Below are 22,800 nucleotides of genomic sequence, written 5' to 3'. Positions count from 1 at the left end.
ATACTTATATTATATACGAGGTTTTTGAATTCGAACATGTAGACACGAGAAAAATCGAAACGCTCTGAAAAATATTCTATAATCATTATGAACATTGTATGTTTTGTTTTACGTAACAGGAGTGCTAAGGAGTGTTTTTCACTAAAAATCTCAATTTCGAAAAAAATGAATTTACTAGGTTAACACAGGAAGGGGCCGATATAATGGTTTGTTTTACATGTTATTGCCTATTCTGCGTTATTTTCGAAAAAATAAAAAAAGCAATAAGTTATATATACGTGCTTGTTTTATTAATGAAATAAAACGGTATAAATCAATTACAATGTAATCTTTTTTCACGATTTCCGAATTCCGGTATACATCATGCCGTGGTTCTTCGAACGAGTGGTGGTAATGCTATTCTGTTGGAACTGCAGTTGTATTAAAATAATAACGCTGCTGATGATACTATTAAAAATCTGTAATAAAAAATTGAAATACGAACAAACGAATATTTAAAATTCTGGCAATATAGGTACATCAGACCATCATACATGTGTATGCATGTATCGGGTGTTTTTTTAGGTGCATGAGAACTTTCGATTACGGTAACTATGCTTTGACAGCTGGGAATGGCTAACTGTGTTGGCATGGCAAACTGTTGTCATGAATCATTTAACGCCAGAATAATGCTTCCAAATTGGTTAAATTTACTTTGAAAAAAAAATATATATATATGTATATACATATGTTACAGAAGTTCATAGAGCACCGGCGGTATCATCGATCCTTACGTTCCCACGACAGTCGGTTCTACGTTACCGGAACGACAAGGCTTTATATCCGGCCAGGGCCTGTCACTTCAGCAGCATTCCCCATATATGTACGGAGAATGTTTATGCTGCTACAACAACTACATCATCATTATCGTGAAAGGAGCTACCGTTATGATGAATGGCGAGCGCTATCGAGCCATGCTGACTGAATTTTAGTTTTTTCGTAATTAATCGAAGATTTTTTCTCACCGATAAATATTTTTTTTATAAACAGTTTAAGGCCGAAATTTTGATCAAATATCGATTTTTTTTTTAGAAACCGCTATTTTGTCAAAAAATTTATTTTGCTTATTCCTTCGATTAATTACTACATTACTACTAGCGGCAGCTCCTTTCCAAATGAATATTTTTACTAATACTAAGTTTTAAAATCAACTAAATGGTGCGTACGCGCTAGTTGGATTCTGGATAAATCACCACTCTAACCAAGTCTTAAAATACAGTTAAAAGATAACATAATATCCTAGGATCAGAAAGTACCGGGAATGTTTAAATAAAACAAAACCAAGCTAAATTTAAGGCAAGTTTATTTTATCTTCTTCAAAATATGACCCGCCTGAAGCAACACACATGTGCCAACGTTTAATCCAGTCCTCCACATGCACCCCCGTCAGCACCTTCGTCGCATTCTCTTTGATCTCCTCTATCGATTGAAATCTCCTTCCACGAACTGGTAACTTCCCCTTGGAGAAACAAAAAAACTTCGCACGGGGCCATATCAGGTGAATACGGTGCTTGCACGATGGTATTTACTGGGTGTTTGGTCAAATAATCCAGTACAATTTGGGATCGGTGCGATGGCGCGTTATCATCATGTTAAATCCAACAATTGTTTGCACACATTTCCGCCCGTTTGCGACGTACAGCATCTCTCAAACGCTTCAAAAAGGATAAATAATATTCTTTATTGACTGTCTGGCCTACCAAGGTAAGAAAAAAATATGGACCGGTTCCCAAGGCGCGGTTCGTTTAAATTAAACATTTCCGGTACTTTTTGATCCTAGGGTATGTGTACACATTTTAGATCAATCAATTTAAAACTTTTCTCAGAAAAAATTCTGGGAAAATTGTTTTTTTTCGGTCTTCTAGCTGTATATAACCCTTTAACAATCGATTTATAGCAATATTCAAGTCGCTATTGGCGCCAAACGGCTGAACTGAACGAACGAACCACGTAACTTGTAGCCGCGGCGGATATCATAAAATAAATCCCATGAAATTATCTACCAGATTATAATAAAAAAAAACACATTCCAATAAAATTTCTGTTTTGTATTATCGTTTTAAGTTCTTAAGCTCTTAAAAAACACACGATACATTTGGCAATAGCTGTGACCGTTCGACAAACCAATATACCTGAAATTAATTATTTCTGCCTTCAAATATAGGAATTTTCTGCACAATTTTTAAACTTAAACTGCACAGGTATGTATTATTTCACGGGAAATAATTTCAAATAAATTGTTTTGCCACAAGTTTATGCATGGATGTAATAATATTTTATAAACATACTGAGTAAAGTAGTGCAAGATTGCACCGCGTCACTTTGCCAATCAAAAGCGAATATGTGTTGTGCATTCGCCAATGGAGAAATGCTTCCAAGTTAATGCGGATTGTCTTGGAGCGGCTAAAATAGTTTCCACACATTATGGCTTCATGAGAGCAATTTTGCCGCTGCAACAATCATTTAATATAAACAATAATATGCTTGGTTTTGCATGCAATACATGTACTAACACTTACCTCCTTGTGTGCCACATGTCCATAGATCGCATAAATCGTTACCTTATACATTCGTGTTAGCATAAATAATAATGTAGAGGTATATTCTTCGAGACGGGCATTTGATTCAGTCGCTCTCTGGCATACCAAGAACGTCATGCTTGTTAGTATAGCGAAATCATGAAATAAATCAACGCCACACGCTACGCCAAACACATCATTTATTTGCAAAACGAGTTGAATGTAACCCTTACAGTAGTCAATAAGGCGCGCAAGGCGCATTTCAAATTCTGTTTGTCCAGCGATATGAGCTGCTGACGCATAATTCTGTTTCAGCAGACGTCGAATAAGGCGAAAACGGATGCGTTGTAAATCCATCAAGCCCAGATTTAAAAATGTTATAAAACCTGGTGCAGATGTGAGCGTCGCATAGCTCAGGGCAAACACAATTGTTGTAGCATAATCGCAATTGCAATTCGCTAATTTGAATACATAAATAAATGCAACAATATAGTAGTAAGCGATTAAAAATAACGTAATTGAAGTAAACTTCCGTTCTGTCTTGTGATAATTCCAATTAACGTAGGGAAACTCAATCTGCATTCTGTGATCCAGTTCATGGAAACTTTGCATTAACCGCATCAGCTTGTATTTATTTTTTTCCATCAATGCACTGACCACCGTGTAAGTAATAGCACTGATAAAACATTCCAAGGCGAGTGTTAATTTCAAAACAGGCGACAAACGATCCAGCATTGCTTTGGAACTTTCATTGTCCAAACATTTAATTATCATGCTTCCCACAAAGCCAAGTAATATGGCTATCCGTATGAAGTTAGTGAATGCAACACTGCATTTCGTGAATTGGAAAGCTCTTTCGCGTAGTTGGAAACAAATGCAACCGGCATAATATGCAAAAATATATATCCACTTAAAACAATAATAAATACAGTTTATATTTTTGGACGTCTTTTTGGTAAGAACATTCATTTTTTAGATGCATACACGAAAGTATATAAATTGCAACTTAGGGAAAGCGACTACTAGTTGTCGGTGGACAATCAAATGAGAAATTAATTTGGCTTGACTAAGGATGGGGTAACCTAACAGGTATAAATGTATTTAATTACAACTAAGCTAGATGGCAGATATGTGCGTTATTAATTGCTAATGCATGCCATGTGTTAAGACACGAAAATATATTTGGGTATGGTTTTGGCTCTTGGTGAGTGGTTCCTATTAGAAAAGTAACAATAAAACATTTACTTTTGGACAAATTCATACATTAGGGTGTGTACTCACATACCTCGCTGTAGAGCATTTCGCTAAAACGGACTTTTTACATATGACACTTCTTCGAACTTGTTGGATGTTTTCCTTTGATATTACTCGCAACTGAGCAAAACGTAGCGTGGAACGGAAGAAAGAAAAGGTTCGTACATGTCTACAAAGCAGGGAACCTTAAAATTAAGTTTTGGTAAAAAGTGTAAATAAACCCAAACAGCTAACAGCAAATATCTTGATCGGATTCATATCTTCCCAAGGACTGTCACTCCTACAGCATTCCCCGTACATGTATGGGGAATGTTTATGCTTCTACAACAACAACAATTAATGTGCTCTATTCTGTTATTTTATTTTTAAGTAAGCGTTTTTAGGTATATTTTAGGTAATAATATATATATTTTTTGTTTTTTTTTACAGCGTCTTGATTGAATTTGTATGAAAATAATTGATTTGTTAAACAATTAACTTTTTCTGAACGTATCTAGACGATTAAGCGAGATATGGGTGCACATGAGATTTCTTGATAGCAGTAAAGCTGTAGTTGAGCGACAGTCCTCTGCTTAATAAATATATAGCCGTGTTGGTACAATTTAAATCAAATATTATAAATAATACACGTACATTCGTCATTTAGATAATTGATTTTATTTTTGTTTTGTATATATAACTAAAACTGCTACAAGCAAACAGTATTGGCGAACGCAAATTGTTTTCTCGCAAACTGCTTATGCTTTCTTATCTTTTTTGTCCAAATGCCCGTTACTGTGATTGTGAATACTATTCCCACCGCTGGTATTACTATTTGTATTTCGCAATGTTTTTTGCAATACATATGCGTCCGCAGGTTCAATTCGTTTGTAATAATGTTCCTTGGTTTCCACAATTTCGAAACCAAATTTCTTGTAGAACGCTATAGCACCCTCGTTATTGATTTGCACGTGCCTACCAAAGTGAGAACGTATTAGACTTTTTTGGATTGATCAGATATATAAAAAAATATGCCTCTTACAGGAAAATGCTGTCGAAATTGCCGTCTTTTTCGGCATAGTTGAGAATATGTTGGAACATCACAGTACCGATTCCAAGCCGCCGATACGACGATAAACAGCCTAAAGTCATAATATAGAGGCGCCGTTGATTCTCCGAAGTGTGACTGCGGCAGCATACAGCACCCACTACGATATCATTGTAGTACACTAGTTTTGCCAATTCACCTGCTTCTAGGACGTCAATATAGAATTTTTCGTTGTACGAGACTGGAAACACAACAGCGTTGAGCTTTTTCAGTTGCTTGATATTGTGTGGCGTTACATCGCCCAACTCGATATTTGACCTGTATATGCAAAGGAGATGTTAGCAGGGATTAGTTTTTAGGTTAACGTTTGACAATGCTTTCGTAGCTGAACAAACCTCGTCATTTGGATTGAATAGTTCTTATATTCCAAATTATTAGCTTTAGTTACTTAAAGTTTATATTGTATCCTGATAAATGGTAAGAAATCAACCAAAATATGCAATAAATTTTAACTCCGAGAATTTAGCAAGTTGGAAGGCGCTAGGCGGCGAATTGCATATCTGCACTGACATATGCGAACAGATGTCTTGTTAGGGGTTGCCAGTACTAGCAAAAACTAATATATATAAATTTTTCAGTTAAAAATGTCATGAAGTGAAAATTCTCTAACTTAATATTTCTTCAATTTTGCTTATGAATTATACGCCTCAGATTTGTTGTTTTACACTGTTCGCTAGTTCGCTTAAATTTAATTACCTAAACTAATATTTCTCTGGAAGTTTCTAGCAATACTTCATTTAAGGAAAAATAACTACTAACTTCCCTGTTTGCTTTATCATATATATTTGAAAAATTAATAATTTTGTGAAGGTTCTGGTATTATTTAGTAATATAATAAATTTATTGTTCAACGAATATAATAAATACTGCTATCAAAGTTGTCAGACTATTTGACAATTTAATTTGAATTAAAAAGTATGATCAAATTTAATTAAATTTTTTGTGTATTTAAAGGAAAAGTAAATGTTATGCACAATATAAAAACAACAACAAACAATTCGGAGAACGTAAACTCGAATTTCGGTGAAAACCCAAAATGATGAAAAAGTTTTTCCTAATAGCGGTCGCCCCTCGGCAAACAATGCAATACAGACGAGTGTGTTTCTGCCATGAAAAAGCTCCTCATCAAAATATTGTACAAGCATAAATATGCGCTCTTTTGTTGATGCTTTTTCCATTTTTGCTAATATTTACAAAGTTTGTTTTAATGAAAATTTTTGTACGTCAAGCGTAACGGACGTGTTTCGGGCCGCTCTGCAAAAAAGTGTTTTTAAAAATTCATATCTGGGCACAATTGATGTTCGTATTGAGAAGTTTTCTTCCTCTTTATCTGCCCCGCAAAACATATTTTCCATAAGAAAAAGTTAAAATAAAAAAGTATAAAAGAAAGTTTTAAATATTAACTGTATTATAACAATGAAAATCCGCGGAGAGCCGGGAATAAGGTGTGCGAGTGTATGTGGCAAAACGTATCATTCCCAATTGAAATGTTCAGGAGCAGATAAATATACATTAGGAAAATTAGATGAATTCCCAAACTTCACTACATGTGTGATGAATGTGTGGTTTGCATTAGCAACGTTGACCTTGCAATTAAGTAGGTTCAGAGTGTAGTCGAGAAGAACGGTTCACGATTGCTTGATTACAATTTTGAATTCGAGAGTGCACTTAAAACTCATGAAAAAGAAATCAACAGCTTACTGGAGGTCATCGAGAAAAAATTCAGTGAAAGATAAGTGGAATGCAAAAAGCGGAAGAAGTATGCCAGCGAGGTGTGCGTGAAATGCACAAAATTCGCGAATTATGGTAAAATACGAATTTTAGCTTTAAAAGTTGTCATAAAGAGTTGACCTTCTTTATTTGGTCATTCTGTTTATCGCTAAAATCTGCCGAAAATTACCCAAAAGTTGATACATTTTGAGACTTGCTTTAAATTTGAACGACAAATATATCCTATGATCAGAAAGTAACGGGAATGTTTAAATAAAACAAAACAGAGTTAAATTTCAGGCAAGTTTATTTTATCTTCTTCAAAATATGACCCGCCTGAAGCAACACACATGTGCCAACGATTAATCCAGTCCTCCATGAACCCCCGTCAGCTCCTTCGTCGCATTCCCTTTGATCTCCTCTATCGACTGAAATCTCCTTCCGCGAAGTGGTAACTTCAACTTGGGGAAACAAAAAGATGTCGCACGGGGCCATATCAGGTGAATACGGTGCTTGCACGATGGTTTTTACTGGGTGTTTGGTTAAATAATCCAACACAATTTGGGCTCAGTGCGATGGCGCGTTATCATCATGCAAAATCCAATAATTGTTTGCCCATATTTCTGCCCGTTTGCGACGTACAGCATCTCTTAAACGCTTCAAAAAGGATAAATAATATTCTTTATTGACTATATGGCCCGATAGAAGATACTCATGGTGCACCACGCTTTGGCAATCAAAGGAAACAATCAACATCACCTTCTCGGTACTTTCTGTTCATAGGGTAGCTAAAATTAATTTAAAAAATTTTGGTGATAAGTTTTGATCTTGCAAATACTAAAAACCCGGCTACTCATGTATTTGAGAAATTAAGAAGTTTAAATATGGCAACTTCCTATGTCAGTTTGAGCGCCAGTGAACTAAATTTCGACAATTGGTGTTTATTTGTCATGGATGATTTATTTGTTGTGTTCAAAGTCGGTGTTGGAAATAAACATAGTTTAAATGATTATTAACTTAAATATTGGCCTGCTAGGTCATGTTGATTCAGGTAAGACAACATTAGCACGTGCATTGAGTACCATCGCTAGTACTGCTGCCTTTGATAAAAACCCGCAATCGCAAGAGCGGGGAATCTCGCTCGATTTGGGGTTTAGCGCTGTAATGGTCGAACCACCCACAAGTCTGAAATGTGTTGCTCCTGAAGTGGACCAAGTGCAGTTTACGTTTGTAGATTGTCCTGGACACGCAAGCCTTATTCGTACGATCATTGGCGGTAAGTATGTATGATTGGTAGTTTTGCAAATTCAGTTGATTCTTGAATTGCAGGTGCACAAATTATTGATTTAATGTTGCTGGTTGTCGATGCACAAAAGGGAATACAAACGCAAACTGCTGAATGTATAGTTATTGGTGAGCTTTTACGGCGTAAATTAATAATAGTTGTGAACAAAATCGATTTATTGGAGAAATCTACGCGTGCTGCACAGTTACAAAAATTAAATGCAAAACTGAGAAAGACACTGGAACAGACAACATTTGATCCTGGGAGCAGCATATTCAATGTGTCCGCTTTGGAGAGGATCAATGTCAAGGTGGGTGTGCTATGAATAATATGCATATATGCATAAAAGTAGCTGTAACTTTACGAATTACACCACACTTGACTTATAGACACTACCTTTATCTGCAGGAACTTCTGGAACATATTGTTGAACAAATTAAAATACCTAACCGCAACAGAGAGGCAACATTCGTAATGTACTCAGATCACTGCTTTTCTATAAAAGGGCAAGGGACCATTTGCACGGGTACTGTAATGCAAGGCTCCATTGCCGTCAACGATGTTATCGAAATACCTTCTGTAAAGGAGCAACGCAAAGTTAAATCTATACAAATGTTTCACCGACCAGTGCAATCTGCGGCGATGGGGGATCGAGTAGGTATTTGCGTGCCACAATTTAACGCGAAGACAATGGAGCGTGGCATACTAACACAACCAGGCTTTTTGCACAATGTTTACGCAGCATGTGTTCGTTTAAATCGAATCCGGTTTTATAAATTCGCTATACGTTCCAAAAGCAAACTGCACATAACAATTGGACACGATACAGTTATGGCGAACATTACTTTGTTTAAGAGTATTAATAACAAAGCAGTTGAAGAATTCGACTTGAATAATGAATACGAATTTATTGAAGAGCTAGAACCAGCAACCAGTGTACAGGAGGAAGAGGTTACTTTTGCTTTACTTGAATTTCAGACACCCATACTTGCTGATCCTAACGCAACGTTAATTGCAGCCAAATTGGATTTGGATGGCCAAAGCAATTGTTGTCGCTTGGCATTTTGGGGCCGTATGAGTTGGTATACATATTCCAACAAATACGTTTTGGATGAGTTGCCGAAATTCAAAGTGTTCAAGCGAAAATTAAAGCAGGGTTTCATTCAACGGCTGGTGAATGATAATGAAGCGATTGTAGAAAATTTATTCAGTAAACAGGGTAACCGAGATATGTATGTAGGGAAGATAGTGGAATTATCGACAGGCGAAAAAGGACACATCGAAAGCACCTTTGGACAAAAGTCCAAGGTGAAAGTGCATTTTCCGAACGGCCTGAAAGTGGAAACATTGAATGAGTTGAAAGGCGGTCGCTTTAGTAGTTGTAAGGTTTTGCTTAAGTTTAAAAAATATATTTTCAACAAGCAAATGACTCTTGTACAATAAAACGAAAACAAAAGAAAAAATTATCGGTACTAAAATTTGTATGCGCTAATTTAAAATGAAGAAGATAACGAAATTCAAAGATAAATTTTACCCATTATCTTGAAAACTTTTGGATCAAAATCGGTTGTAAAACAACCTTTCCTTTTAAAAATTTCCACTTTCGCAATAAAACTTATGTATGGCTATAATCAGCATAATTAACTCTAGTAATTGTGATTTGTGGTTTTCGAAATCTTAACATCCGGTATCAGCCAGGTGTTACCTACTTTGTTTAGTTTTTCGTTCACTAGTTTTACAAACAGGTGAGATGTATGACACCACTATTAAGGAAGTACCGATATACATAGTATGGTTATGTAAATTATAAGCTCAATTGACCAATCTTTTGCCGGTATATTTTTTTAAACCGATTTAAAAAATGGAATTAATTAAAATTCTCTGAACGAATGAGCTTTGACTTGAGTCGGAAAATTCTTAATAATTAGTTAAAAGCGATTTGTATAAGTCTGAGGTTGAGTTTTTGGGATTTATTATTTTCGCAAAGGTCTGAGGACCATCTCCAAAAAATAGAAAGTAGTAAAGAAAAGAAGAAAATAGTAAAATGTCTGTAATTTCCAGCCTTAACTGATTTTCGCTCCATTTTAAGAATTTTCCACATTAGCAGGTATTACTCGAAGCTAGCAAAACACCTTACACTCCTTTCAAGAGGAAAAAATGGGCGTAGGCCTAAAACTCTTTCTAAAAATTTCCAGAATTTTTATTTGAAGTTATTTGTCACTACAGTTTCAAAGGAATTTCTAATTTAAAACAGAAGTATTATATTCATATCCCGCACTTTAAGAAGTCGCAAAGAACACTATGCCAGACATAGTTTACAGGGGTTCTTCTGGTCCCATTCTGACGAAACAACACGCTTTCTGGGCCTACCGTTAGATGAAGACGATCGGTGACTACACAGCACTGGCAGTGTTTAGTAAACTGCAACAACAACACTATGCCTCAAATTTGGAAATTATTTGTACTCCGAATAATTTATGAAACTACCTTCGCCAGTCTAAGTACATATATAATGTAATTAAATTAAAAACTGCGGGAAATACAGCCGAAAAATTGTTTGAACATATTTCCTTGATGTTTCGAATACATTTTAATACTTTTGGTATGCAATATTTTTTATAGAAGCTCGGCTTATATTGGAAACAAATTTTGTGCGTGTTATTTCTTTGGCTTTGTTTCATATGCATAACAACTATGCTGTATACAATCAACACATTTCTAGAAAGTTGTTTGATAGCCACTGTAAACAAATTGACTAGTCAGCTGTTTTCATTTTAATAAATATGTTATTGAAATCCTTGAGCAAACGTGAATCTGAATTTATCGTTTTCAAGAATAAGAAAGCAAGTACATTTAATGGCAGTAATGGAACGTATTAGTGTACTAATATTAATCATATTTAGTGTTCAAATAACACAGCAAGTTGATTATGATTGCGACGATTTGTTAATGGGACAATATCTTTGTCCGGATCCAACCAAAAAACAAATTGATCCCAAAACACAACAGTTTTACGGCTGCACAAAGGAAAACAAAGCTCGTGGTATGCGATATGAAGGTTAAATATAAAAATTAACATGTCATTACAACTTTTTTTTAATTATAGTCTGGTGTCTAGCTGTCGATGGTATCAACTGCACGGAAACTGGTAACAATACTTTCACTCGGGAATTACCCTGCAAGTGGACGTATGTTTTATTGAGAAGACCTATTTAAATATCTAATAATATAATGTATACTAATTATATTTGCAGTAACGGATATCATCTTGATACCACTTTGCTGCTTTCCGTTTTTCTGGGAATGTTTGGCGTCGACCGCTTCTACTTAGGTTATCCTGGCATTGGTTTGATAAAGTTCTGCACACTTGGCGGCATGTTCCTCGGCCAACTTGTTGATATTGTACTCATAGCTACGCAAGTTGTTGGACCGGCCGATGGCTCAGCATACGTTATACCCTACTATGGCGCGGGCGTAACAATTGTGCGTAGTGATAACTCAACATATCGGTTGCCACGTGATGACTGGTGAAACGGATATAAACAATCGTCAATAAGCGTTTATATCATATGAGCCAAAAAACAAAAAAAAAAGGTGGATAAATCCAAGAAATGATATTTCAATGAAAACAAAAAAAAAAAAAAAATTGAAATTATTGTATGAAAGATATGTAAAGTTTTCATTTTATAGATATATATTGTATATAGAAAGATATGATCTATTATTGAATAATATTTTGTAAGAAATTAAAATGGACTCAATTGACATCATACAATTTTTCTATTTATTTATATATTTTCGTCACAATCTCATGTAAATTTGTAATATACATTGACTGAGCATTTAGATAATTAGTAATAACTTTTAGTTAATATATAGATATATGATAGATTTAAGAACTTGATTTACACGATTTTTTTAATATTTCTAAATACTATCATAACTAATAAAAAATAGGGGTTTTCCTTGATACTGTTTTGATTCGGAAAAGGCTTGTTACTGTTTTAATGGCAAAGAGTATCCCATAAAATATGGTTTATCACGCATGTGAATTCTTCGGTTTGAGATGCATGCAAGATGCTTCTTGTGTCAGATGGCCAGAAGTGCAGATCAGATTTTAGAAAATTAAATCTTGATCAAAAAAGGGACTTAAAAGATCTCAATCAGAAGGGTCTGAATATAGAAATGCCCTTAATCATATTTTAACCAAATTGAGTTGTGTTGCATATTTTTTAAATAAAAGGTGGTGAAATTTGAAGTATAACTTTTAAATACAAGGTGACACAAAATTAATCATTTTGGAAAGGAGATATAGGTATATTGTTTTTTTTATTAGAATCCATGTGAATTTCTTTCAATAGTCATATTCAGTTCAAAATGCATTTCAACATATCTTTGCATTTTCCGTACTTAGAAAAACATAGAGGAATTGACGAGTTGAGATTCGCCAAAAACAAATTACTATGGGGGAAGAGAACGCTCGCAATTGAAAACGTACGATGACTAACCGAGAATTTCCGTTTTAGACTTGTCAATTATTACTACTAGTCCATAAAATAACTTTTTAATGAAATTGGATAATCATTTAAAATTTTTTAATTACAAACAGCTACAATATTTGCCAACCGTACTGCTTTAGATGTATGTGTAGACAGTAAGTACGCATGCACTATGCACACTTGTGTTCAAAATAATAGGAGCGCAGCGAATTGCCAAGTTTTAACTCTTTTATTTGTATTCCATTAAAAGTATACGATATTCTTAAACAAGAACCGTAGTACTCATGCCCCAAATTCTGGGTACATGGACACATATTTTATGCTTAGTATAGGGTATATTCAATAACGCATTATAATGCGCAACGTACTTTTGCAGTGTTGGCAATGCGTTCAGAAATGCAAATATGGCAGTACTGCAAATGCATCGCGTTCCAAAACGCCATTTTTGTATCAAACGTCGCGCATTATTTGCAGGAAAAAATTTAATACTGCCAATCTATCAATTGCAACACTTGTCACATTGGCAGTGCTGCCAGCGCTGCAATTACTGCGCATTTATAATGCGTTTCTGAATATACCCATATTCTGCAAATGAAAACTCCGATGCTATGATTAGAAAGTACCCGGAATGTTTAAATAAAACAAAACAGAGTTAAATTTCAGGCTAATTTATTTTATCTCCTTCAAAATATGACTCGTTTGAAGCAACACACATATGCCAACGTTTAACCCTAAGTCTTCCATGCACCCCTAGTAGGTCAACGAAGGGATGGCCGTCAACTCCTTCGACTCCTATCGACTGAAATCTCCCTCCACGAAGTGGTAACTTCCACTTGGGGAAACAAAAAAAGTCGCACGGGGCCATATCAGGTGAATACGGTGCTTGCACGATGGTATTTACTGGGTGTTTGGTCAAATAATCCAACCCAATTTGGGCTCGATGCGATGGCGCGTTATCATCATGCAAAGCCCAAGAATTGTTTGCTCACATTTCCGCAAGTTTGCGACGTACAGCAGCTCTCAAATGATCCGATGGCGCTAAAACACGACAGATGTGTGTCTTACGGTCCTACCAACATAAGAAAAAAATATGGACCGGTTCCCACGTGCGCGGTTCGTTTAAATTAAAAATTCCCGGTACTTTTTGATCATAGGGTACTTTAGAAACTTTAAGATTCGGGCTTTTCTTGCATAGACCTGAATTTGAATTATTCGTAAATAAAATTTAAAAGAAATAATTTTTTCATTAGATATGAGTTTGACATAAATATTTATTTCATTTCAATATATTGGCATTGGATTTAATTTAATTGTCTTAAATAAAATAGGACAAGAAAACACAAAATAGTCAACAATTCATACAATATTAGTATTCGGTTTTTAATACGGTAACAAAATAATTCCACAAAACTGATTTAAATTATCAAAATTAATATTTAGTAGGATAAACGTTTTACCATTAAATTATTTTATGTTATTTTAAATTATTTAAATAAAAAGGCTAAAGTTTGGTAATTCGTCGTCCTCCTATTATTTTAAACACAACAGTGTGCACATATACCTATATATATATACATGTTTTTGTTGTTTGTTTTAAAGGTGTCATTATGTATGGGGCTTGCTTCTCAGCTCTCCGCACTAAAAATCCATCCTAGCCTGTTTTCCTCGTTCCATGGAACTGCCGTTAGGTGTTATTTCGCGAAGGGGGAGCGGTCTAATACCTTTCTAATTTTTGTTAAAATAATGTTTGCCATATACCCAACAACGCAGCGGTTTCCTGCTGACTCAAGCATAGTATTCACTGGGTTTTCAGCTGAATATGGCCTGCCTACTTTCATGCCAAGGCTATCAATTTCACTTCCAAACTGCGGACAGATGAAAAAACACTAACTTTCTTTATACAGAAGGGATCTCCTCATGCCTAAATCTATAAAGGTATGATTTGAAGCAATCGTGCCCTGTCAGTATTTGGATATAGTGGTTTCCTGGCCTCGTGTGCGTATGACTTTTATTGAATGCTTCAGACAAGATTTTGTGTGCGATAGAGCAGAATACTACGCACAACGCTTAAGTATAATTATCTGCGTTGTTGCTTCGGGCTTCCTACGATTAAACTAACCTCTGTTAGTGTCGTTGCAACTTTTTCGGCTTTCGCAACCGCGTAATCAACGAGTGTCTAGAATGTAAACCTGATGTCGATGACGGACGTATTTTATGACGGACGATGATGTATTTTATGACGGACTTTGAGGTGATTTGCTGTTGATCAGTTCCTTATCCTTTCTGTTGCTTATTAGGACCGCTCCAAGCGTTAGTTCTAATACTATTTTCTCCATCCATGCTTGGATTCGATTGATTGGACAATTTGCTGTCTGATTTATTTCTTCTATGTGTTTTGCTACCACCACCAGCACTATGCCGTCAGCAAGTTCAAAGATCTTCACTCGCTTCGACAATTACAGTTGGAGTATACCATCACGCTATATTTTCATGGCAGAATACACTCGGACGCTTGCCATTGCCTGTGGAGGGGTGACCGCTTTTAGAAAACACTTTTTCTGTCATTTTGCTGTTTCATGAACGGAGTTTCATTTCCGTTATTACCATGGGGAAATGCTTCTCTATCAAAGTTAGGTTGGCATCGGGAATAAGAAACTTACTGTCCTCTCCAATTTCTTTGGGCATAATAACTGCGACCGAGTCGACGCCAGTAACATTTGTCACGAATTTACATGCGCATGCATATGTATGGATATGTTTTTTTTTATCCGAAGGGGGAATCTTACATAGATACCGGCAATATAGACGGCATGCACGATTCATACTGATTGCTAAGGGTGCACCTCATTCGGGACCACGCACAGTCAGTATTACTACTAAACTGGACTTGCGAAACAGTACATCTACGTACTAAACCCTAACTCCGACCTCTGTAGCTTTAGTTTGCCCTGCGGTACCGCCGTTTAAGCATTGCATCGCAGGGCCAAGCTAGCCATTATGGCTCTTCACACCAACTTCGACTGCAGCATGTGATCTACAATGTTGCCCGGGGTTATTTTCTCTTTTATGATTTCTTCAATGCACATTCTTTCAGATGGGTATCTCGGGCAGGAGAACAAGACATGTTCCACGTTCTCACTACTGTTGCCGCAGAACGAGCAGTCAGCTGCGGCCTCGTGGCCGAGTCTTTGGAGATACTCTCTATAGCATCCATGCCCCGTCAGGAACTGTGTGGATATGTGTGTATGTACATATGCATATGTGTATCATATATATGTACGTGTGCGCACGTTTGTTTGCATTTTTGTGCCACTTATGCCTATAAAGAATTTAATTTTATTACAGCGGTTAAAATATAAGTCATTACTACATGCACAAACAGCAATAAAAACAAACATTAGTGTTTTAAAAGCTATTTTCAGTACTAGGCGCTATAGATGCTGTTAATACCACAAACAAAATATCCTGTGAATAATAAAATACACTTTTCGGCACTTCACGCCTGGTAACGTTCATATGTATGCGTATGCAGTACGAGTTTCAATCGCGTAATCATAAATATGAAAATATGTGTGATGGTGTGTGTGTGCGCTAAGATGTTCACGCGAGTTGTCGTGAGTTGTTTGTTGTTTTACCATCAACGGCGGAAGTTGCTTCCTTGCAACACGCTGTGCCGCGACCTGCAGCAACGGATACGATTTCTACATTACATTTTTTTGCTCTTTCCATTTCCATTTGGCTGCAATAAAAGGTGTCTCGAAAGGAAAAGCGAAGAGCAAGCAAATGAAAAGTGAAAGTGAAATTTAAATAGTCTGCTGCTTGCGGTCTGCTAGACCCGCTGTCTCCCGCAAGCAGACGCCACGGTTGGCCTTCCTTTGAAGTGCTTGCACGCGCATATGTACGAGTGTGTAGGTAGGTATTTACGTGTGTATGCGATACTCTTGCGGCATAAATTATGGCACCTCAATAGGCATATTTCCGCTGATATAGATATGCAGTGTTGAAAATCGAAATCTAATAAATTTTCAAGTTCTTGCTTTTACGAAAATCGTTTTATCTATAGAAAATGTTTGAAAACCATCAAATTTGGTGGGGCGTTTTTTACAGCTCATAAAACTTTACACTTTATAATTTAGAAGTGGCTTCATCCATTTATCAATGAAAACGAAATGGTAAAGATACAAATGTGGCGTCGCTTATAAGGAACGTTTTCTCAATAACGCAGCCACACTTACTACCGATTCCAAGGCTATAAATCGGTTTACAAAAAAAATAAATTTCGGTTTATATTTTGAAATGTACTCAAATTCTGTAGAAAGGCCGACGGTTCCCCAATTACTGTCGAAATTTCAAACTATTCAGAGCAAATTTGAGCGAGTTATAGCATTTCTACTGGAAGGTAATATGTCAAAGTTTCAGGCCAATCAGAGCTAAATTGAGGGGGTTACAGCAGAATTTATCATCCACTTTTCTTTTCATATGACCTTTTTACTAAAAAAAAAGATGTTGACTAACGGAAATCTTTATTTTGACCTTCACGGGCTCCATTGCCTGTTTGTTCCTCTTTACAGCTGTCCAGTTCAGAAGTGTCAAATATGATTGGGTGATTACTTTTGAGCCATCTTGTAGAAAATTTATGTACCTACTTACTTTCTAGCGAAAGAAAGAGGGATACTCCAATGGAACTTGCAGGTTCGACAGGGAAGAAGACCGTCATATAAATGGTATGCTGGCATCGTGCCCACCAAAGAAGTATTAGACGCACAAACACTTGGGTAAGCATAGTTAGGGTGTTTTCTATGTTAAATACATAGCTTGGAGTAAAACGTTAAGCTCAGTTTTTTAAATTTTACAGGAAAGTCATTTTCTTCAAGCACTTATTTACAGAGTTTTTGCAAAATTAAAACTTCGCCTATTCAAAGCTAAAACAACCTCTTAACCTTAATGCAAAGTTTTTGTATATTTTAGATTAGGTTAGGTTAGCCAGGTGGCTTGTCCAAGACAAGACACTGGGCGACCCTAAGCCCCATTGTGATACCTGCATTTGATTGTCACCCCCTCCCTACTCTGATTAAATCACTTAGATCTTTTTAAGAAGGTAACTAGTCCCTCCAGAGAGACATTTTGCAAATTTCCCAATTCTTCAAAGAAATATCGTCAAGATATTTGGCGCGGCTTCCTTGAAGTGCAGGGTATTTATAGAGGAGGTATTGTACTGATTCAATTTCTTCTTCATCTCCACAGCTCCTACAGAAGTCGTGGTGAGGTACACTCATTATACTGGCTAGGGTGCCAATAGCGCACTGAGGACGCTGGTAGTTCATCTGTTGAATCTAAGCATTTTGTCGTTTTAAGATTAAGTTTAGCTTTGATGGTGGTAAGTCCATTAGCCGTATCGTTTTTGCTGCTTCATCTATAGCGTTGATCTTATCTTGGAGGCCGTCGGTATAAATATGGTGACCACTATCATCTGATACGACTCTGATCTGCCAATTCATCCTATCGGGTATTCGTATTTTTTAGTCTCTGTTCAGATCTATCTTGGGAAACGATAGTCTGTTTTCGATGCGTGTTTTCTTCTAGTATGCCTGATGTTTAATCTTGGAAGCAGATTTGGCCGCTCTCCCTTTAAGGGAGGGATATGTACGACCACTTCCAGCACCGCCTGAGGCGTCGATCGAAGCTCACTTGTTATGTCTACACAAGCTCATGCCTACACACGAAAGCTCCATAAACCAAAATGAGTCTGATGATCGTATTGTACGCCTAGTGGTTTATATACGGTTTCAGACCCCATTTTTTTCCAAATGTCCTCTTATAGGTAAATAGAGCATTACAAGACCCTTTCATCGTTTCCTCGGTATTCCTTTTCCTAGAAAGCTTTGAGTTCAGTATTATGCCAAGATACTTGGCTTCGTTCGATAGGCTTAGTGTTACTCCATCCATAAACGGTAACAGAAATCTCGGCATCTTATATTTTCTACTGAACAGAACCAGTTTGGTCTTGGCAGGGTTGCATTCTTTAGACTTATCACATTTTTGGCGAGTTTTTTCCTTTCGCCGTGTCCATGTAGCTGTCAGCCCAGAATGAAACAAGGCGAACTGAATCTTTGGCCAATACTTGGCTGTGACAATCAAACGCATAAAACATTGTTGTTGATCTAGTCCCACCACCTTTAATGAAGACGGGTGGCAGTCAAAATATTATTATTATTATTATTTATAGGAGATATATACAATATAACCCTAACTTAATTAGAACATTGGCTACTAGGGCCTTCAATGCCCAGTCAAAATATTCTCAAATTTATTTATAATTTGATCGAGTAACGTTGCTCCAACGATCGCTGCATTTTCGCCACTGCAAATTCTAACACAATTTTAAAACAGCTTTCACGCGCGGAGCAATGATGACTGTACCGCTGTTGCCAGCGAACTGCGACCGATTTCTAGTGGAAGGGGAAGGTCCAACGATCATTTTTCCCCACCAGCCGATTCGGTTGATCGCTTGGCAGACACTCTGCGCGGGAAGGCTCATTACCTGTATGCCTTGATATGAATATTTTAAATAAAAAAGTGTTTTTAATTTGATAAACATTTGTATATTCCATCAATTCAATGAATTTTTATTATACAATTTAGTTAATTTGTAACAGACTCAATTACCTCTGCCTATTGCAGATTAATTCTTTTGCTTGACTTTGTCTGACATTCCACTATATGTAATTTAATCAGCGTCAGTTGAGAATTTGCCTCATTCAACTCTGATTTGTGGCGAGCGTGGAAGATATGTTGTTGGCGATTTTTTACATTTACATACAGTTTTCTGTTGCCGAACGACGAATTGTTGCTGCAAGACCATACATTTTTTATTGAGGGAATTTTAAGGAATTGAATGTAAGTATGTAAATCCACAGGGTATTTCACAAAGAGGTTTCTTTTGAAATTAGAAAAGTTTCCACAAAAAACAGTGGAAAAAAATGATAAAAAATTTCGAACAGATATCGAAATTTTCCCCCCCAGTCAGATCAATTTAAAAAATTATGCTGATGTAGCTGTAATATACTACTGTGGGCAAAAAGTAAGGTGAATTTCGCGGGATTAAAATTTCGCTGTAGTTATTTTTTTCATGAGTTGGCAGCACTGTTAATAACATCTGGGCCAACTTTCATGTGAATGTCATTATCAGTAATATATTTACGCTTGTGTTTACCAAACGACCAAGAGTGCATTTTTCGATTTTTACAATGTCTGATTTGATTGAGCAGAGAAGTGCCATCAAATTTTGTTTGCGGAATGAAATTTCGGCTGCGGAAACGTTTAGCATGCAGAAGGCATTTGGGGATTCGACCATGTCGCAGGAAAATGTTTATAAGTGGTACAAAGACTTCAAAGAGGGTCGAGAACATGTTGATGACTTGGAGCGCTCCGGGCGACCATCGACGTCAACAGATGACCACCACGTCAATAAAGTGAAGGAGTTAGTGCTCAAAAATGGTCGGTTGACTGTTAAATACCTTACTAATATGATCGGAATATCAGAAGGATCTGTGAAAACCATTTTGAAAGACCATTTGGGCCTACGAAAAGTCAAATCTCGTTTGGTACCGAAAACTCTCAATTTCTTGGAAAAAAGTCGTCGCGTTGATGTTCACACACAATGCTTTCAGACTATCAGGACAAGCTCAAATGCATCATTACGGGAGATGAGACTTGGATTTATGCTTACGACCCTGAAACAATCGACCAATCAAGCGAATTTCGTGCTAAAGGCGAGGCCAGACCGAAAAGAGCACGTCAAAGTCGTTCAAAAATGAAGGTCATGATGACAGTTTTTTCGATTTTCGTGGTGTGGTGCACTATGAGTTCCTTCCACCTGGCCAAACTGTTAATAAGGAATATTATTTGAGCGTAATGCGTCGTTTACGTGAAGCAATTCGTCTAAAAAGACCAGAATTATGGGCCAACAGCTCTTAGTTTTTGCATCACGATAATGCACCGTCTCACACTGCACTCGTTCTTCGTGACCATTTCGCCAAAAATTCCACGCATATCGTTCCGCAACCACCGTATTCGCCTGATTTGGCTCCGTGTGACTTCTGGCTATTCCCAAAACTCAAGAGACCACTCCGGGGAACGTATTTCGAGTCGATTGAGGAGATAAAAGCTGAATCGAAGAAGGTGCTGATGGCTATACCGGAAATGGACTATTTGGCGTGTTTCGGGGATTGGAAAAAGCGTTGGCATAAGTGTATTTCATCGAGAGGGGATTACATATTTTGAAGGGGATGAAATTGATTTACAAGAATAAATAAAGATTTTTCATTTTACAACCAAATTCACCTTACTTTTTGCCCACAGTAATATGTACAAAAAACTTTCAGGTATGGGAAAACCATTAGCACAATATTTTTACTATTATTAAGGCTTAAACATCGATTAACCGATTATTCTTTTTATAGAGAGAATGATTTTTTTGTAATTCTAATAGTAAAATTTTTCATTGCAGTATGAAAAAAGGCTGGAAGAGCACATAAACCCGAAAGCTTTAACACTTAGAGGAGCACTATATACAAGAATACTACGAAGAACCAAGCCTCGAGGCTTAGTGGGCAACGCGTTATAGTTAAGGGGTAAAAATTTAATGCCAAAAAATATTATTTGTTAGCTTTGTTCGGTGTAATACGGGTTATCTAATAAGAGGTGTTATTTTGATATTCAAAGAAAAATGCTATTTTTTAATATAAATCTTCCGATGTTTATTTCATTATAAAGAGGAAGGTATGCCGTTCATAGGGGAAAATAACATCAGGAAAATTACCACCACGAGCACGTGATAAACAAAAACTTTATTTACTTTGGGTACCCGAGTTCACGAACAATCGCTGGTTGTGATTTTCCAGCCAAATATGATGCTATTACGTTTGAAATCCATTACTGATTTTCTTTTTTCGCGGTTACTCTCGGCAAAATTCTTCCGCGCGCTTGTAAACAATACTCTGGACTGTCATTTAGACATCTGATGCCCGTGCATCGGCTGCGCTAGTGGTCTGAAGTTGGTTATACTTCGAGTGCCGGACCCTGTATAATGCCAGACATAAAAATAGATAACTTTTTGTGCAACTTAAAAGCGCATTGAAAATTATGTAAATATTTTACACCCTTCTTTTCACATTGACAATAAGAATGTGATAGAAACTTTGCTCTGAATTGCAATTGCCGAATATTTCCATCCACAGTGACCATCATATGATCGATCAAATGACTGCCACTGTGGTCGTATTCATTTCACTCCATTTCCCACTAAATTGCAGCAGATTTTACCAACTTACACCATCTTACCTAAAAAAATTATTCCATCTGCGGGATAACTTAATATGAAAACTCTTGTTCAAACACCCTGTATAATAATGCCACAATACTCGCACAAATAAGTGATTTATAAAATAATGCGCTTGTCATAATAGAAAAAATTAATAATTTCTGAGTACACACTGCTTCATTAAATATGAGTGCATGTGCGTTACACAATTCATTGCCTTCCTTTACAATTCCATATGTATGCATGTATGGTATGTATGCATCGTGAAACTAATTATATGTGTGTGTATGATTGCTTTTTATTTTTGTTTTTCGCGCGTGTGCGTATGCCCCATCTTTGTTCTCTTCTGTTTTATGCAATTAGCGAAATCGATATGGTCACCTTGTCTGGCGACAGTTCACGACAAAGACGGAATATGAAAACAATTAATTTTACGAATACGAGTACTCTTATAATTTCATGCATCCCGCACATTTGTATGAAAAGCAAAACACATGAGAATGTATGTGTGTAAAACAGTATGATGGTAATGCATTTTGTTCAGTTCTTAGAATGATGCTTCAATGCTGTAGAGAAAATTACTAATTGATTGGCCGAATCCTTTGTGTAGTGGCGACACATTGCTTATTCACCAATTTGTGGGGATGGACGAAAATATGTGCCTTGAAAATGTGATTTACGCGCACGAAGTGAACGAATTTAAGGAATTTTATTTGAAGTGAATTCCTAAAAGTCTGGTGGCAATTTTAATCAGTTTTTACTACGATTTTAACAGGTTTTATATCAACTTTTTCTTTTTTGTTAACGGAGATTTCAGTAGGAACTTTAACCTTCCAGTCGACTTCTAAGCATCTTACCGATGAGCTCGAGACCAATACTTTGAATATTGAATAGGTTGTTCAATAAGTATTGCGGTTCGATAAGAAAAACGCAATTTTTGTGTTTGAAATACACTTTATTATTCAGTATAATATCCCTGAAAATCAATACACTTCTTCCAACGAGATTCCAATTTATGAATTCCATCCTGAAGTCGAAGAATCTAGAAGGGCTGCAAAATACACTTCCACAGCTGTTACGATCTC

General features: G+C 36.5%; 4 protein-coding genes across 6 annotated transcripts; 2 read left to right on the top strand and 2 right to left on the bottom strand.

Moving 5' to 3' along the window:
* Positions 1-286: 286 nt before the first annotated feature.
* On the bottom strand, positions 287-4,536 carry LOC128867355 (putative gustatory receptor 47b). 3 transcript variants are annotated; one of them, XM_054108504.1, is made up of 5 exons: positions 4,446-4,514; positions 3,840-3,997; positions 2,559-3,773; positions 2,328-2,489; positions 287-458 (listed from the first exon to the last, which is right to left on the bottom strand). In XM_054108504.1, the coding sequence occupies exons 3-5, from the start codon at positions 3,525-3,527 to the stop codon at positions 336-338; spliced, it is 1,254 nt and encodes a 417-aa protein (XP_053964479.1). In that variant the 5' UTR covers positions 3,528-3,773; positions 3,840-3,997; positions 4,446-4,514; the 3' UTR covers positions 287-335. The 3 variants fall into 3 exon arrangements, with proteins under 3 accessions (XP_053964479.1, XP_053964480.1, XP_053964478.1); XM_054108505.1 differs by having other exon boundaries at positions 3,844-3,997; XM_054108503.1 differs by having other exon boundaries at positions 2,559-3,981; positions 4,446-4,536.
* Positions 4,451-5,426, bottom strand: LOC128867358 (probable N-acetyltransferase san). The gene is made up of 3 exons (XM_054108507.1): positions 5,235-5,426; positions 4,834-5,157; positions 4,451-4,766 (listed from the first exon to the last, which is right to left on the bottom strand). Exons 1-3 carry the CDS (start codon positions 5,240-5,242, stop codon positions 4,550-4,552), a joined length of 549 nt encoding a protein of 182 aa, XP_053964482.1. The 5' UTR covers positions 5,243-5,426; the 3' UTR covers positions 4,451-4,549.
* A 2,117-nt stretch (positions 5,427-7,543) lies between these two features.
* On the top strand, positions 7,544-10,390 carry LOC128867477 (selenocysteine-specific elongation factor). The gene is made up of 3 exons (XM_054108695.1): positions 7,544-7,885; positions 7,939-8,204; positions 8,303-10,390. Exons 1-3 carry the CDS (start codon positions 7,615-7,617, stop codon positions 9,335-9,337), a joined length of 1,572 nt encoding a protein of 523 aa, XP_053964670.1. The 5' UTR covers positions 7,544-7,614; the 3' UTR covers positions 9,338-10,390.
* Positions 10,391-10,443: 53 nt separating this feature from the next.
* Positions 10,444-11,517, top strand: LOC128867478 (TM2 domain-containing protein CG10795). The gene is made up of 3 exons (XM_054108696.1): positions 10,444-10,937; positions 11,001-11,082; positions 11,149-11,517. Exons 1-3 carry the CDS (start codon positions 10,751-10,753, stop codon positions 11,423-11,425), a joined length of 546 nt encoding a protein of 181 aa, XP_053964671.1. The 5' UTR covers positions 10,444-10,750; the 3' UTR covers positions 11,426-11,517.
* The last annotated feature ends 11,283 nt before the right edge of the window (positions 11,518-22,800 follow it).

Source organism: Anastrepha ludens, chromosome 6, assembly GCF_028408465.1.
Source record: "Anastrepha ludens isolate Willacy chromosome 6, idAnaLude1.1, whole genome shotgun sequence".
Lineage (NCBI taxonomy): Eukaryota > Metazoa > Arthropoda > Insecta > Diptera > Tephritidae > Anastrepha > Anastrepha ludens.
This window is presented reverse-complemented; position numbering and strand designations above follow the sequence as displayed.

Bases quoted from the DNA above. Each gene is read 5' to 3' on its own strand.
- LOC128867478 (XM_054108696.1), top strand. From the start codon at position 10,751: ATGGCAGTAATGGAACGTATTAGTGTACTAATATTAATCATATTTAGT. The intron at 10,938-11,000 runs GTATGCGATATG...TTTTAATTATAG, and splicing joins AAAGGAAAACAAAGCTCGTG to TCTGGTGTCTAGCTGTCGAT. The intron at 11,083-11,148 runs GTATGTTTTATT...TTATATTTGCAG, and splicing joins GAATTACCCTGCAAGTGGAC to TAACGGATATCATCTTGATA.
- LOC128867358 (XM_054108507.1), bottom strand. The intron at 4,767-4,833 runs GTAAGAGGCATA...TCACTTTGGTAG, and splicing joins AATTTCGACAGCATTTTCCT to GCACGTGCAAATCAATAACG.
- LOC128867355 (XM_054108503.1), bottom strand. From the start codon at position 3,527: ATGAATGTTCTTACCAAAAAGACGTCCAAAAATATAAACTGTATTTAT. The intron at 2,490-2,558 runs GTAAGTGTTAGT...TGATTGTTGCAG, and splicing joins GACATGTGGCACACAAGGAG to CGGCAAAATTGCTCTCATGA. The intron at 459-2,327 runs GTATGTTTATAA...TTTTTATTACAG, and splicing joins ATCTTGCACTACTTTACTCA to ATTTTTAATAGTATCATCAG.
- LOC128867477 (XM_054108695.1), top strand. From the start codon at position 7,615: ATGATTATTAACTTAAATATTGGCCTGCTAGGTCATGTTGATTCAGGT. The intron at 7,886-7,938 runs GTAAGTATGTAT...CTTGAATTGCAG, and splicing joins TATTCGTACGATCATTGGCG to GTGCACAAATTATTGATTTA. The intron at 8,205-8,302 runs GTGGGTGTGCTA...CTTTATCTGCAG, and splicing joins TGGAGAGGATCAATGTCAAG to GAACTTCTGGAACATATTGT.